The sequence below is a fragment of the Rhinolophus ferrumequinum genome, chromosome 24, assembly GCF_004115265.2.
Source record: "Rhinolophus ferrumequinum isolate MPI-CBG mRhiFer1 chromosome 24, mRhiFer1_v1.p, whole genome shotgun sequence".
Taxonomy (NCBI): Eukaryota; Metazoa; Chordata; class Mammalia; order Chiroptera; family Rhinolophidae; genus Rhinolophus; species Rhinolophus ferrumequinum.
The window spans coordinates 6,804,503-6,821,430 of NC_046307.1; the positions used below are offsets into that span (position 1 = coordinate 6,804,503).

Here is a 16,928-nt window from a genome sequence, read left to right on the forward strand (position 1 = left end):
AAATTTATTTCATTGAAGTCAGTTTGCAGAACATTTGAAAACCAAGATTAAAAGTTTGGATTTGATCCTGAAGATCATCGGTTCTCAGAATTTTGAGTAAGAATTACCTAGAAAATGTGTTAAAATGTAGTTTCTTAGGTCTTATCTCTAAATATTTTCTTTAATTGGTTTAGGTTGAGCCAAGGAATCTGCATTTTTACTAACCTCCCGTCGTCATGCCCTCCGATTCTGATGCCCCTGGGTCACGTTTTCAGTATTAGTGCTTTCCAAGAAAAATGAACTGACTTTGCCTAGTACACGAGTTTTTTTTAAAAAAAAAATATTAATGTATCCATAAGAAACTAGGGCAATTAAAGTATTGTACAGTAAGACAAAGAGTTAAGGGGCAGGAAGTCAGCTGGACAGACATTACAGCATCCAGAAGAGAAGAGAATCAGTACTCATTTTGCTTGGCAGCAGTTGTAGTCGGGAGGGAGAGACGATGGGTAGAGAGTTTTAAGGAATATAGAACTAAACAGGGTCTCCATGAGGGCAGGGGATAGCGTGTGCCAACCCCAGTAGATAGTCAACTTCTTGAGGGTTGGAACTGGATCTTAATTCATTTTTACAAGAGTTTTTCAAATTGCTAGATCAACCCATTATATCATACACAGCAAAGTCAAAAAGAATTTTTTGCACCTCAACCTTTTTTAACCTGTGATTTTTTTACCTAGTTGAAGTGCTTTACGTTGCCTTTTGACTTGCCAATAGAAATACATATTTGATTATTTTGTGCAAGTTGAAATGATTTAAATTATTGAAAATATAAAATGTAATGAAAATATCTTGTATTAATGTCGGGCTTTGTCCCATGAGGACACAGCAGTGGAGCCACATCAAAGCAGATACAGCCACTGAATTATATGAAATTGTCATTTTGTGGAAATATCATCCACTTCCAGTTAGATATCATCCACTTCCAAAATACACATTATTTTCAAATATACATGTCACTAGGGAGAAGGTAAGGTGAAAGCTATATTGATTTTTTCTTGTTTAAATTGATTTTTCTTCATAATACATGGCTTTTAGTGGGAACTATATCCTGATAAAGTGTTTAATATGTTCAGCACAAAAATACTTACTCTTTTAAAGTATCACTGTTAACAAATCTGATCTTTGCCAAATTATCCAAAAAATGTGAGTGAATTCATAAATGTTCTCTAACTCTTTAAACATCAAAAGGGACCATCTTCAAACTCCAAATGCTTCTCCAGCTTTCCGCAGGATATCACAAAACTTCCTGGCAGGGACTTTTAAACAAGTTGAGAAGTTTTATAAGATAAAAATATTTTTTCAGTTGACTTGACAACCATGTACAATGTTAGTGGAGAGTTTATTTGCCCAAGGCTCTTTGTCAAAATGAATTTAAACTGAGATTATTAAAATGGAGCTCAGTTGCACAGTCTGAGTGAGGTGTTGCTAAGGTCTTACTTCGAGAAGTTTTCCATACAATGCATGCGACTTGGGGATGGGACGACATATTAAAGGTGCATTTCTGCTGACTGCGAGGACACATTTAAAATTATTCAGAATACAGTAAACCATTTGCCTAAATGGAGAGTTCCGATCCAGAAAGAGAAGCACTGTAGTTTGGAGGTTTCGAGGTCTCTGCTTGACCCTCGGGTGGGTTGGTTCCGAGTCCCCGGCTCCACCATGGACTCAGCACCTTCCTCAGCTGTGCAATGGAAGTCATGATAATAGAAACGCGATGAGGATATTGTGAGGAGTAAATGATATCATCATTGTACATGATTAATATAGTGACTGGAACAGATTCACGATTAATTGTTTTATTTCAAATCTGTGGAATCAGGACTAAGCAATGTCTCCTGATGATAGTTCCAGATGTGTGGTTAAAAAAAAAAAAAAGAAAAAAAAATCTCTGTCCCCATGTAACGATAACCTTTTCTGTTTCAAGTTAAATAGCTTTAGGAAAATTTAACTAATGGTAAACAATGCTTGAATCACCAGATCTCTCCGTGGCTGTAGCTAATTTCTTACATGAGAATCAGGATCCCAAAAGGAAAATGATCATCTGGATGAGAAGTTGTAATCTTCCCAATTTGGAAAATCACATTACACTACTTTTGGGGAAATGTCCAAATTGCTAAATCTTGGAAGTAGTCCCTCTTCTTCTCTCAAACGGACACATTATTTAAGAAGTTTTTATTATTTCTGAAAATGACCAGTTGCCTTTCAAACATAATAGCATTTGTGTATGGTTTGAAAGACTGCATACCACAGATGGAAGAGTTGAGCGTGTTCCACATGGCAAGTGGCTGCTGTCACAGGGTCACCCAGCGACTGTGCCGCAGCCAGAATCTCTGGTAGAGGTGAGACAGTGATGCTGGCAGGGCTGCATCAGAACCGTGCAGTTAGAAATGCATTAGGCACCTTTATCCCTCCATGGGATTGTGCCATATTTACAATTTCTTATTTTAATTTAACATCCGAACAAAGTGAATTCTTGCCATTATCATGTACTTGGTTTTCCTTAAGTCCATGACTTTCATCAAAGTCAGTAAATACAGCAAATTACCTTTAATGATGTTTACCTCTTTGTGTGTGTGTGTGTGTGTGTGTGTGTGTGTGTGTGTGTGTGTGTTTTGACAAATAAGAATGATAAGGTAAAATTTCTCTGATTTACTGCCCCAATAAAAAGAACAGTTATTCATTCCTATTGTAGTCCAGCATTGTGCAACCTTTTACATCACCCTCGTGTAATATTCACAGTCAGGCAAGTACCGTGTTTCCCCGAAAATAAGACCTAACTGGAAAATAAGCCCTAGCATGAGTTTTCAAGATGACATCGCCTGAACATAAACCCTAATGAGTCTTTTGGAGCAAAACTTAATATAAGACCCGGTCTTGTTTTCGGGGGAACATGGTATTTTAAACAAGTGAGAAAACTGAGACACATTTTTTAATTATTATTATTTAACTTGCATCTGTTCACATAAATAAGGAGATATAGGATTCAAATCTCTTTCTGACGCCAACATTTTTCACTCCACCCCCCAGTAACCGAACTGGCCTATACCTCTAGCATCTCTTATTTTTTCTCATCATCTTCAAAGTATGAAAAACACATATCTTTCTATTCTCTCTGTCAGTCATTCTATTAATGTGTGTTGATACAGACCCTATTTAAAGACATCAATTAGACTAGAAAAGAAAAATATGATTCGTCATATAGCTGAGTTTTTCTAACACCAAAAACGAAAAATAGTATTCAATAATGTGATTTTCATTTTATTTAAACCATAATTTTCACAGTCTTGAAAGTTAGGAAACATAGTGAGCTTTTACTTCATTACTTTTATTCATAAATTAATTAATTTATTCCATGTATATAATTCCTTCTTTTAAATATATTAAATATAACTATTTGTCTTCACTTTTTAATTTATTTTGGTGAAAATGTAGTTCGATAGTCTTGAGAATTTTTATTTTTCTTTGAGAAAATTTAGTTGTGGTTTTCCTTGGCAAGTTCTATAATAATTCTTTTATTAGTGTTTTAAAGTATAATAGAGATATTTTGGTTATTCAGAATTTTTCATTATGAAAGACTATTACGTAGATCATTGCACAGTGAGAAAAGGAAACGTTTGACCTTCTCTGGCTATCATCTCAAAGTAGGATGTTCAAAACCAAACTTTCCTTTTTCTGCTTCTTCATTATTAACCCTCACTCACAACCAATTATTTTAATGGCCTCATTATGAGAATTTATAGGAGGCTGTGTGAAATTTTTACTGAAATAGAAGTGATTCTGAATGCTCACTTGGTTCAGCAGTGAGGCATGGTTTATAGAGTCTGATTCCAATATGCCAGGATCTCAGAGAGATGAGTAAGTCCCTATCCTCAAGAAATCTCAGTGAAAAACAAAACTGTATAATGCACTGTAGGAAACGCTGTAACAGTGCTGTTTACATGGACCCTATGGTGGGAAAAACAGATCGTACACATACATGAGGTGGGAATTAATAAAAGAAAACCTGCTGAAGGTAATCTACATGAATCTCGAAAATTAAGTAGAATTTATCCAGGTGAAGACATTGAAGGAAAGGCACGTGGGACAGGACAGGGGAGGGAACGGAATTCATAGACGGTAAATGTGCAATGGTTAGTCACATGATTCTAGAGCCAGCCACCTCAGTTCAAACATCACCACTTTCCACTTTTTCACCGAATACTCTTAGGAAAGTTACTTCTCATCAGCAAAGTGGGTGTTATCATAGTTCCTACATCCTAGAATTAACTCAGTCTTATAAATCCTTTTGAATAGTGTCTGATGCATAGAAAAATGCTGAAGAACTATTAACTACAAGAGACTAAGAAATAACATAATGTTTGAGAAACTAGAAATAATTGGATATTACTGAAAAGAAAATGTAAAAAGTGGCTTGGAAGAAGGTGAAGAGGCTATGTACAGTGTTAAACAACTGGAAATTACATATAGGTCATCGGAAAGCAGAGGAATGGCCATCCAATTGCATTTTAAATAGACATCACTAAGGCAGAGTAGGAAGAGTAAAAGGGAGAATGTTGGTAAAGATTAGATGCACAGAACCCAGTTAGAATGCCATAGTAATTGCCCAACCTAAATTATTTTATAATCCTCTTTAATAGTAACAAAAGGAATTGAAAGGAGATGACAGTTGAGAGAAATATTTATACGGTAGAATTGGCAGGGCTTGCTCCTTACATTTAGTAAGTAACATAGCCTGGGTGATAATTTGGGAGAGGAAGGAATAAATTAGGATCTAAAGACTCTTGCTTTGGGAGAGTGGGTGGCTAGCAAAGGCACACAAAATAGCAAGAGAAGAAGAGAATACAGGAGCAAACAGAGGTTAGAAAGAGAAAATAATGAGGGCAGTTTTAGACATATTGAATTTAACATTCTTTTAGCACATGCTAAGTCAGAATTTTAGAATTGAATTCCACCTTAAGAGAACAGATTCAGGATTCAATAGAAAAGATAAAGATGACCATGAATATGAAGGTTTCCCAGAGACAGTTTATTATGTGATGAGTGGAAGAAGATGGTCCAATGAAGCAGATGGGGAAAATAATAGTTTAATGTGGTTTCAGATTTGATAAAAGGTATGAATAAAGGATCTCCAGGAAAGAACAAGAATGTGGTTGAATAGAAACTTACTATTTCTATGTGTTTCGTACATACTACTATGTGAAACCTACATCTATAGGTCATTTACCAGGTTGACTGGGAAAATGTCTTTTACGAAATAAAAATATTTACTTTTAATCTAGAGAGCAAATTGTAAAAATAAATCAATCAGAAATCTATTATTTTAACCTTTAAAACTAACTTTTCTCCCATTATTTTAAGTATGTAGCTGTTATTTGCACTTATAAAAAGCTAAAAAAATATCTAACGTCATTTTTAAAATTTTAATTATATTCCAAATCAGCATGGGCATTCATCATGACAATGACCACCCATCATGTGCTGATGGTCTTCATATCATGTCTGGTGAATGGATTAAAGGACAAAATCTTGGTGATGTTTCATGGTCCCGATGTAGCAAGGAAGATTTGGAAAGATTTCTAAGGTACTGAGGTCACTTACTGTTGTTGTATCATGAATGTTTGCGTGTGCCTGCTTCCTCTCCACCAGGGAAGGTGGTGTGGCAGAGCAGAAAGGACACTAGGTTAGGAATCAAGGTACTTGGTTCCACTTCTGGCTCTTCCATTGACTCATAGTGTGAATTGGGACATATTATTTAACGCATCTGCTTCTTAATTTCCACATTTTCAAATACAAGGATGGGCAACATGATTTGTAAGGTTGAAAAATTATTATAATGATAAACTCTGTCACTGTATTTAATTGCCTTTTCACAATTTCCCAGTGGAAACATTCTCATTGCTTATCATTCGGCACATCTGTTGTTAACACAAAGAACCTCTTTCACAAAAGCTCCACCTTTTCATTGTGATACTTCTCAACTCTGACTTTTTTTTCATTACTACATAATTTTCACCATTATAAATAGTCTTCGATTCTCATCCATCATGAAGAGCAATAACACTTAGCTTCTGCCTGGTTGGAAAAAGAAATGAAAAATGTTGCTATTGTTCTAATTTTTATTTTCTTTGTTTGAGAGGCCATATGAAATCACATTTAATTTTTGTTGCTAAACTACACAGGTTTTATAATATACTAAACTATAATATAATAAACTATACTTTAATATAATATAATAAACTATACTTTAAAAAATACTTTAAAAATCTGATGAGTTCTTCGAATGCCGTTTTTTAATGACAGTTGAATATTATGGGGAGAAATTATATTGAATCCCAATCTTTGTCTTACCATTCTATATGTAATATGTATATGGTGATGGAAGATCTAATTTTCATTTTAAAGCCCTTGTTCTTTACTTATTCCTTTGGTAATAGAAGGAGCAGCTGAAACAGTAGGTGATATGCACAGTAGTGAGTGAGTGGTGAGAGTTGCTTAAAGTATCCAAAAGTCTAAGTCAGAAATAGAGGAATACCTAGCTAGCTAATTTCATTGCACAGATCAATTTCATTCATTTTTTCCATACTATTTAAGTTGGCAAGACTATTTTTTCTGCTAAATGACTAAATACACTAAATATTAATATACTATACTATAGTAATATACTATTAATATACTAAAATATAATATATTATCATAACTCTGCTCTGAAATATATGCAACATAATCTATACATGCTCTTTGTCATGACAGTATAGACGACGGCGCTCAGAACATGGAATAGTTTGAACACACCACCTCACTAGAACAGTGACCCTTCAGTGGGTGCTAATGAGTTCCTTTGGCTGCCTTCACGTGAATCAGAACTATGATAAAATTAAATGTCACCTCATAAATGGAACTTGTGTTACAATGTCAAGTACAAACATATTCGTACTATGAATACTCCCTAGAGAATGCTTTCTGTAGTCTTTCAGTCCCTGAATGCAGTTGATTTCTTACCTTCACACATGACTTTTGGGCAAGTTAATTTCTGAGTCTGAGCTTTTTGAACTTATAAATGTGTAAAACAGTAAGCCCCTCCCAGTATTATGGAGATTAGCTGACTTAATCCATATGAAAGACCTTTTATAAACCAAAAAAATTCTGGTACCTTGAACAGTATTATTCTTAGGATTATCTTAAATAATTGTAAATAAATGATTCTCATATTTGAAATAATTTCTATACGCATGAAATAGAAGAGCTTATCAATAAAAGTAAGAAAATATTTTTAATATTATGCAGTGTTTCCTGTAACATGCTAATGATAACAACTTTTGACATCCTTAAATTCAAAATTTTACACCTATCTGCATATTGCCAGGTCAAAGGCCAGTAACTGCTTGCTACAGACAAATCCCCAGAGTGTCAATTCCGTGATGGTTCCATCCAAGCTGCCAGGGATGACATACACTGCTGATGAGCAATGTCAGATTCTCTTTGGGCCGCTGGCTTCCTTTTGTCAAGAGATGCAGGTAAGGGCTGTGTCCAGGTGGGGTTTTCAAAGTGTATGTTCACATTCACTGTTTGCAAGTATTGTCTAGAGGAGAGGAGGATGACTTTGTTTTAGAGTTTGTGGCTCAAAATCACCTCAATCTTGGAACGAGGGAATTTTCTAAGAAAACGTTTCTGCATTTTTTTTCCCTGGCACTTAGGCAGTGATAGAAATAAGGTGTGGTTCTTTAATTAATGAGGAATGACCCAAGAATTTCTACTTTGAAATAGCACTGAAGACAGGGAAGTACTTGCATTATGCCATTTCAGTGGTCCTATTTTGAATCTTTTGCTTTCTTACATGGTAGGAAACTGGGTGAAAATGTAATAAAAGTGTTATATGAATATGTAATTGTGGACGAAGAGTTACATATTTTAACCCTGAAAATAACATGTTAACAATATGTGCTATAGGAACAAAAATTAGAGGGTACATTTTTAAATAGTTCAACTAGAGGAAAAGAGTGAATGTATAATGGCAGACTAAGCAGTGTCTGTATGTGAGTATTTGCTCATTAATTACTCAGGCCAGTTGTACCAGTCTAGAAATCTGAGGTCTGAAGGAGTGAGCAAAACGACCTTCTTAATTGATGTAAGAATTTTAACTTTATTTACCCTTTCTTCCTTCTTTCTTTCTCTCTTCCTACTGCCCATCCCCTAGCTGCCCACCTCTTCCCAATACACACACACACACTTTGTATTTCAGGAATAAACTGATAGCCATATTTAGAGTGAATTGGTAGCTGTATTTCACTCTTCCTAAGTTTCTATGATGAGGTCAAAGGAATTTGCTTTTGTTGGAGATAATACTGTTTTGGATTAGGGGCAACGTAATTAAAATCCATTATAAGGAAAAGAGTATAAATCCATTATAAAAAAAAAAGAGCATTGTGACATATTTTATGCTCTCTCTGCTGTGTAGTTCTTATCAAAGGAGTTGTTTACTAGTTTGTTTATTATTTTTCTCTTCTTAATTCCCCACACTAGTGTGTAAGCTCCCAGAGGAAGTTTCTTTAGCATCTAGTCCAGTGGCTGGCACATGGTAGGCACTCGGTGAATATTTGACTTACGATTAAAATGAGTGAATGTATAAAGGAATTAGAACTGCATTAAATATGATGTGTGAAAGGATGTGTAGACTGTAATACTCATCTGGCAATAGTGGAGCTCGAAAGGAACTGGTACAGGTGAATGGTTGTGACCTGATACCCAAGGGTGTGCATGTGGCAGGATCATGGATGCATGGAACGTGACATCATCATGCTGTGATGATGACAGCAGCAGCCAGGCTGGTTCTGCGATCTGTTCCTGACAGCTCTCTGTTCTCATCTACTAGTCTTCTTGTCCATTCTACTGTCACCTCCAGACCTTTAGATAATCAAAAATTGGGTCACAATCGTCTTTCTTAAATTTTCAAGGTAAAATAAATGTTTTGAGATACATAGGGTTGGTTTTGTGGGTAGACACTCCTACACGCTGAGATTATCATTGTTCTGGAAAACAGAGTAGGCCATGCATGGTTACTATTGTAGTGTTGTGCAGGAGATCGTTTCAATTTATGCAGCGTAGAGAATTGATAGAGCTGATGAATGGAAAATGTTCATGTTTTATCAAGTCACCCAAGTGTTAGGAAAACTCAGCAAATATTCAACTACAAACATGATATTGGTAAATTTTAGATTATTTTACATAAATGTTATTTTTAAAAGCTTTTTTAATGATATAGTGCAGTTAGTTAAACTTTGCTAGTACCATTCTACAATATTTTGACTCGAAAATATATGCCACAGTGTGTAAATCAATTATGTTTATGATCCATTTTGATTCTTATAACAATTATATGCTGGAGTTAGTATTCAATTCTATTTTACAATTCGACAATTTTATCTGCTATAAGCATCTACACCATCAGGATTAGAAAATATCTTAATCGATATATTTTTCTAGGCATTTTGCTCTATTTATTTGATTATTTCTTGCTGACTTACTGGCATGGATTTTTTTTTTTTCATCTCTGAAAGTATAAATGGTTTTAAGGGATCTAGGTTTCTCAATATCCTCGCAAATAAAATTAGGCTTTAGGTTTTAGTTATCAGAAATGTTCTCCTTTGTTCCCCCTCAAATTATATGTATGTGACATTTTTATTTATAGAATTAGTTTTTCTCTAGTTGTATCTGTCAGTATCTTTATCAAGGACAATTTAAAAAATAATACCAGAAAGATTGAGTTGTTGTGGGCAGCCAAGGAATAACAGTGCCTCTGAGTCTGGGTTTGGTTGGAGATCTCTGGCTGGAGAGGCAGGAAGCCTGGGTTCTATCTGTGGTTGTGCCTCTTATTAGGTGTTAACCTCAAAGCTCTTTTTCTTTCTACGCCACAGTCTGTAGAATGAGAAGTGGGACTACATTATCCTACAGAGGCTCTTAGGGCCTGGACTTCTGCGATTCCAAAATATTATTTTGATACTGCCCTTAAAAATCATCATTTCCATCCCAAATTGGTGCAGCGTGCAGTGTGGGAACTAGATAGACTGATCGATCGATCGATCGATAGATAGATAGAGCCATTGAAGAGATTATTTACAAATTCAATCTCTGATTTGGCAAATGTTTATTGAGTTCCAACTACTTTCCAGGCACTGCCATATGCACGACAATAGAGCAGAAAAAAGATCCCACCTTCATGGAGCATACATTTTAGTTTGTGGAAACAGACAATAAGCAAATACATACATAATATATCTGTTGGTCGTTAAGTGTTTTGGAGAAGCATAAACTCAGATAAGACGGTTAGGGAATACAACCAGTAATGGGAGAGTGGGAATGGTGCTATTTTATATGGGGTGATCTGGGGAGGCTTCCTGTAGAAGTTGGTATTTGTTTAGAGATCTGAAGGAAGTGTGATACCAAAACATGCATTTATCTTGGAAGGAAGATAACAAGAGGAAATAGAAAAACCAAATGCCCTGCAAATGGAGTTTTGGTTATATTTTAAGTTTAAAATGTCCATTAGCCATCCAAATAGAGATGTAAGTAGGTCCAGGATTGATAGTATCAGGAAGATAACTTAAAAATATAAGGGGAAATAGTTACAAGTGTAGAAGATTGAAGGGTTCTACTTAAGTCACACACATACACCATCAAGTGGATACACGTGGAATCACCACATCTACCAATCTGACATCTAGACTACACAAAACAAATCTCTTAGACAGCAAGCTCCGTAGCCTCAAAAGAGTTGTCAGTCCTTTTAATCACTGTACCTCTAGCACCTGAAAGAGTGCTCCATAAATATTTGTTAAATTGAATAAGTGAATCCATTGAATGATGGAATAGTGATTCTAAAATTTCACTCATATAAATAGTTGATTCTTAGATAGAAACACGCATACTCATTTTATTGCAGTTCATGTTATTGAGCTTTGCGAATATTGTGGTTTTTTTTTTTACAAACGGGAGGTTTGTGGTAATCCTGCATCAGGCAAGCCTACCAGCGCCATTTCACCAATAGGCTCAGATGACGCTTAGCATTTTTCAGTCCTAAAGCACTTTTTAATTAAGGTGTATGTACATTGGTTTTTAGGCACAATGCTATTACATGCGTATTAGACAACAACATAGTACAAACACAAGTTTTACATATACTGGGAAACCACAAAAAATTGCAATATTTGCTTTTTTGCAGTGGTCTGGAACTGAACCCACAATATCTTCAAGGTATGCCTGTATATAACATATCAAGATAACATGAAGATAACCTTCTAAAAGATTGATTTAACCAACTGAATTAACGCATTAAATTCAATAATTCATTAATTTCATAAAATAGTAATTTATGGCTACATAAAAACCAACCTACAAGGGCAGATAGCTTGTTTCACAACTTATAATAAGGTAATCAGGCATCCTTATCACCATCCATTTCCAATCAATTATAAAGAACTATCAGGCTGCATGGAGTGAGGATTCCTAGCAACTTTTCAACATGTGTGTTTCTGGTAGAATCTTAAAGACAACAGCAGGCGGTCTACTATTTGCATTAGCCGTTGCTCTTCCATACTTGTAAACAGTTATGCACAAGCACTAGAGACTCCAACCTACCCTACATGTTGATCTAACTTATGATATAAATTTACCCTTAGGATAGCAACCTACATCTGCAAAATGTTGCCAGGCATAGCTGTTAGAGGTGCTTGGGAAACATCTTGACTCCGAGCAAGAATAGCTCACTCTTCTGCACTAACATGCTCACTTCTTGGATGTCCTGATTCCCTAGTCCTTAGCAAGTGGTGCCTCTAGGCCTCTGGCACCTGGTGGCTGAGCCAGCTCCAACTGCTTCAAGTTATTTAGCTGCCTGAAATGACTTAGCCTCACTAAGGACACAGAGGTATGGATGTTTCCCTAGAATCAGGAAGAAGTGGCCATAAAAGAGTTATGTTTTTGAGTAAGAAGGAAGTGTGCTAAAAAATTGACGACCTCCAGGAAACTTAAGGCTCTGCCTTCGGTTTTGGACTAGGCACAGTGTGAATTGCATCTATAGCATATTGTATAGAAAATTTTTTAGTGTAATTGAATCATATGGTAACTTTAAAAAGTTGCCTAGAACGTTCCAATTTTACATTTCTCTTATATCGACTCGATGCATCAAAATCTGTCAGACTTCTCAAACCTCTCTTTTGATCCAGTGAACAGGCTGGCATGGAATTCAGATACCCTACGAAAAGTTCTAGAAGACTAAGTCACTGTAAGTTGGGATTGTGTAATGCCAGAGGCAACAGGAATTTGGGCTTTAAAAGGCTTAACAAGAAATGGCCTTTGATGGCTAGTAGTTGTTTGGGCAACTAAAACAGCATCATTGCTAAATAAAATGTTGAGATTCATGAAGTTGTAGGTTTATAAAGTCCTTCCCTCCTATAAGATCTATAAAGTTATGGTGGGTTCAGGCTACCAGGAATTGATTCTGCCTGTTTTGCCATCTAATCAAAGCTCCATCTTATTCTTTGAGTCTTAATGCTACACAGTCTATGAGTACATGAGTTTGATGGCAGCTTGTTTGACTGGCTAATCTAGCTCTTTAATTTGTTTTCTTAGAACTAATTTTTTCCATGACTTCTTATTGACATGTTGTTCTCTCTTGTTTTATGTTCCATCTTACACAAATTCTTCCCTATTCTGGAATTAAATTCTTATATGGTACATTCATTTTCTTTTAGCTTAAATATTTCTTTAGCACCAGAGACATTTTGCATTTGTTTTGTAATTTATTAATGAAGGCGGTTTTTAAAAGATAACTTTTTGTTGTTTATGCCAACTTTTATTGCACTGCAATAAGATGAAGTAGTCTATATGATGCCAAATCTTTACAATTTATTGGTTTCCTGTTTAATGTAATACATGGTAAATTTTAGTAATTGTTCTCTGTATACTTGAAAGAATGTGTGTGTTCTTTAAAATTCATTATCTGTCACTAATCTGAGATGAAGCATATTAATATTATTCAAAATATCTATTTGTTTGCTTTACTTTGGTTTGATTGATCTATCGGTAACTGACAGACATGTGCTAAAATACTCATCTCTAACTATCGATTTATTTATTTCTCTCTGTAATTCTGTCAGTTGTTATCTTATAAAATGTTTAGTTATATTACAAGATGTATACACATTTATGGATTTTCATCTATTTGTGTATGTGTTTTCATCAGCTAGTTTAACATTTTTACATTTATTTAAATTTGTGTTTTTAGGATCTTTATTCTGTCAACCTATTTTGTGTTTGTGTTTCATTTTTATGCCTATTGTTTCCTCTTTTTCTCCTTTCTACTTTACATTGGAGAAGCCAAACTTCCTCTGCATTCAAAAGTCATACACTCTTTTTATGTTTTTAAGTATATCAGTAATTGGTTCTTTTTTCTTGCTGAATAGTAGTCTACTGGTAGATAAAATATTTGGTTTATCACTTCACTTCTTAGTAAACATCTGGGATGTTAGCTATTCTGAGTAAGGCTACTCTAAACATTTGTGAATGATTATTTGTGTAGACATGTTTTTATTCTGCAATATTAATACATTAACACATTATATATTAATAGATTAATTTCTTTTAAACTCTGACCTAGGGACAGGCTAACTGTTTTGGGAAATAAAGTCTTACTGGAACACAGTCACCCGCATTTGTTCACATGTCCTCTTTGGCTGCCTTCAAGCTACAATGACAGTGTTGAAGACTTGCAACAGAGTCCATATGGCCCACAAGCCTAAAATAGATACTATTTGGTACTGTACAGAAACATTTACTGAAACCTGTTGTAGCTACTCTGGCTTCTGTTATATTCCTGCAAAGAATGTTTGTTTGTTTGTTTTACCCACAGGCAATTAAGTTTGTTAGATTCAAACTGGAAACTTCGTCTTACATACAGTGTACAGCAGCTCATATCTTGGATCAATTTGCTCTTCCCTTATCTCAGCGATTTTGAATGTGTCTTATGTATGTATGGGTCAGGTGCCTGCTGAAGACTTAGGCTTCTCTAACGCTTTATCTTTTGGGATTATCCCTTCAGTTTTTGTCAGCTCTGACCACCCTCGTTTCTGTCTTCAGGCGTCTAAAACAATGGCATGTTTTTTTACTGCTGCTTTAGCCACACAGTGTCATGCCATGACCACAGGCCATTATTAGGTCAAAGCTGCAAAGAAAGTGAACTTAACTTGTGCCAATCCTTTCAGCTCCCCCCAAAATTTACTTGCCTTTGTTCACTCTCTGGAGCCATCAGAAAGTTGTTTTTTTGTGTGTGTTCTATCCATAGTTTATGGTTGTTATCGACAGGAGGGTAGGTCTCTGGGGATTTACCCCACTCTTCCAGAAGGGGAAACTGTTTATCTTATATCTTGCTTTCATACTAAGGAATTCTGGATCATTTTTCTTTCACATAGTTTCTTCCCACTTTTCATTCTTTTCTTTGGGGCTTCATTAACTAGATATTGACAGTTCTTCTTTCTCTAAATTTCCTATTAGTCTTTGACTTTCTTTAACACTTTCTGATGTGTTCCATTGAGGAGTCATTGCAGCTTGCTACTTCATTTGTTGGCCAGGCATAGACTACATTTTCCTTCCCATGTCTATTACTTAATTTCTGCCACTAGCAATCTGAAAGTACATGGAGTCAGGGAGGAAAAAGGAAGACATAAACTTATTTAATAGTTATAGGCCAACTCTTCTCTGTTAAGGGTTAAAGTTTTAAGATGTAAATAAGCTACATTTCTAGTATTTCTCCCACTAAAAAGGTTTATAATAATGGCTACTATCCAATTATTGTTGCTTTACGATGAGTATGTAGTCAATGTTTGTTTAGATGTATCCTCATTTTTATCAGTTTCTTTGCCATTCATTGCTTTTCAGCCCTTTCTTATCAGATCATATTCCTTCTTGAAATGCATTATGTCAGTGTTGCTTTTGGGCAGATCTGTTGGTGGTAGATACTCAATGTTTGTTTCCTTGTTCCTTTATTTAACTTTCAGCCTTGAGTAAAATTTTAGCTGAGTTTAGAAGTATAGATTGACAATCATTTTTTCCTCTTGCCACTTTGAGTATATCGTGTATTCACTTCCTTAGTTGGTGCCAAGGTACCATTTTTGCCATTTTCCTAATCTTAAAAGAAAACCTCCAACATTTCAGTGTTTTTTTGTAATGTTCGCTGTAGATTTTCATAGATGTCCATTAGTCATGAAGACACATCCTTCAATGTCTCGTTTGCTAAGATTTTTCTTTTTAAATGAATGTTTGAATGGACATTGAATTCTATCACATGCTCTGTATCCATATATGTAAGAATCAGAGATTTTAAAGTTATTGACATGCTTGGTTGCATTAATTAAATTTCTAATATTGCGGTAACCTTGTATTCCAAGGAAAAACCCAACTTAGTCATGTTACATTGCATTTTTTGTGCATTGCTGGTCAATCGCTGGTTAAAATTTGTTTAGCGTATTTAGATCTAAGTTAATAAATGAGGTAGATCACTATTTTCACTTTCTTTTAAAATTCCTGTCTGGTTTGGGTATCTTAAAGTGTGTTTAAAAGTGTTCTCTCTTTTTCTGTTCTCTAGAGAGTTTGTGTAAATTGAGAATCTAAGTTTCTTGAAAGATTGTTAGTTACAATCTTGTGGTTACAGAATTGTGGTTACAGAATACTTAAGCTTTTCTATTCTTGTGTCCATTTTAGTAAGTTTTAAAAAAATATTTTTTCCATTTTTTATATTATCAGCTTTATTGGCATAAAGTTCATAAAGCCTTCCTATTTCTGTTTAAACTTTACATTATCTGTAGTTATGCCTTCAGTTTTTATTCCTAACAGTGTTTATTTTTGCCTTCTGTTTTTTCTTGATAATTTTCAATTTGTACTACAAAGAACTAGATTTCAGTTTTTTATTATTTCTTTTGAGTCTTTTTTCCTATTTTTTAATACCTCTCTTTCTTCCTCTCTTCCATTCTTAATAATACTAGGGTGTTCTATGATGGCAAATGCTTTTGAAAATATTATCCCATACTGAATCACATTTGCAGTCAAATGTTAAGTTATTGAAATTGTGTTTTGGAAGATACTATATGGAAGAACAAAGAGTTACATGTTCAAGATTTAATTGTTACTTCCATCTACTTAAGTTTTTTTATTTTAGCACAAATTTTAGAACATCTTAATGGAACTGTGAACTCTAAAGAAAGACATGGGTACAAGTTTTCTTTGAAGATAAATTTTATTATGTTTATACATGGACAATTAATCTTCCATTTAAATTGTTTAATTTAAAATATATAGTATTTTCATGTAAACACTTTAAAAGCCTACTTGAGATAAGCATCCAGATTCATAATTATATGCTTTTAATAGTCTTTTCTTAGTATGGAAGAATCAAAAAGGGATATTGTATTATTTTTATTAGTTTTCTAGGAAATGCTGAATTGTACATTTCTGTCCTGGATTCCTAAGCATTTTAAGTTTTAAAGTTATTTTCTTAATTGATATATTAATGGTTTCAGCAATTAAGTTGGAAAAAAAAAAGTTGACTCTGAGCTGTGTAACATATGGAAAGTGTTTGGTTCTAACAAAATACCCAGTTCTGCCCCTCATTATCTTAAGAGAGGGTGTGATATTACATAGCTCTAGTATCACACATCTGAGAGATTCCACTTCCTGTTCCAAGTCGTCAACATTTTCTTGCTCCACCTTTTGACAGTTTGGTTTGAAATTCTGAATCTGAGTTATTTTTCAGAATGAGGCTATGATTTACTTACCATAAGATCCCTAGACCTGCAGAACATAAAGTGTAAAGAGATCTCCTCTGTGAGAGATTTATTTTACATGACTGT

General features: G+C 34.7%; 1 protein-coding gene across 1 annotated transcript in view; it reads left to right on the forward strand.

Moving 5' to 3' along the window:
- The window catches only part of ADAMTS19 (ADAM metallopeptidase with thrombospondin type 1 motif 19), a 226,830-nt gene that overhangs the window by 125,117 nt on the left and 84,785 nt on the right, over positions 1-16,928 (forward strand). The window contains exons 9-10 of the mRNA XM_033096500.1: positions 5,477-5,617; positions 7,400-7,550. Of these exons, the coding sequence (XP_032952391.1) occupies positions 5,477-5,617; positions 7,400-7,550 (292 nt within the window). The remainder of the gene's footprint in view (positions 1-5,476; positions 5,618-7,399; positions 7,551-16,928) is intronic.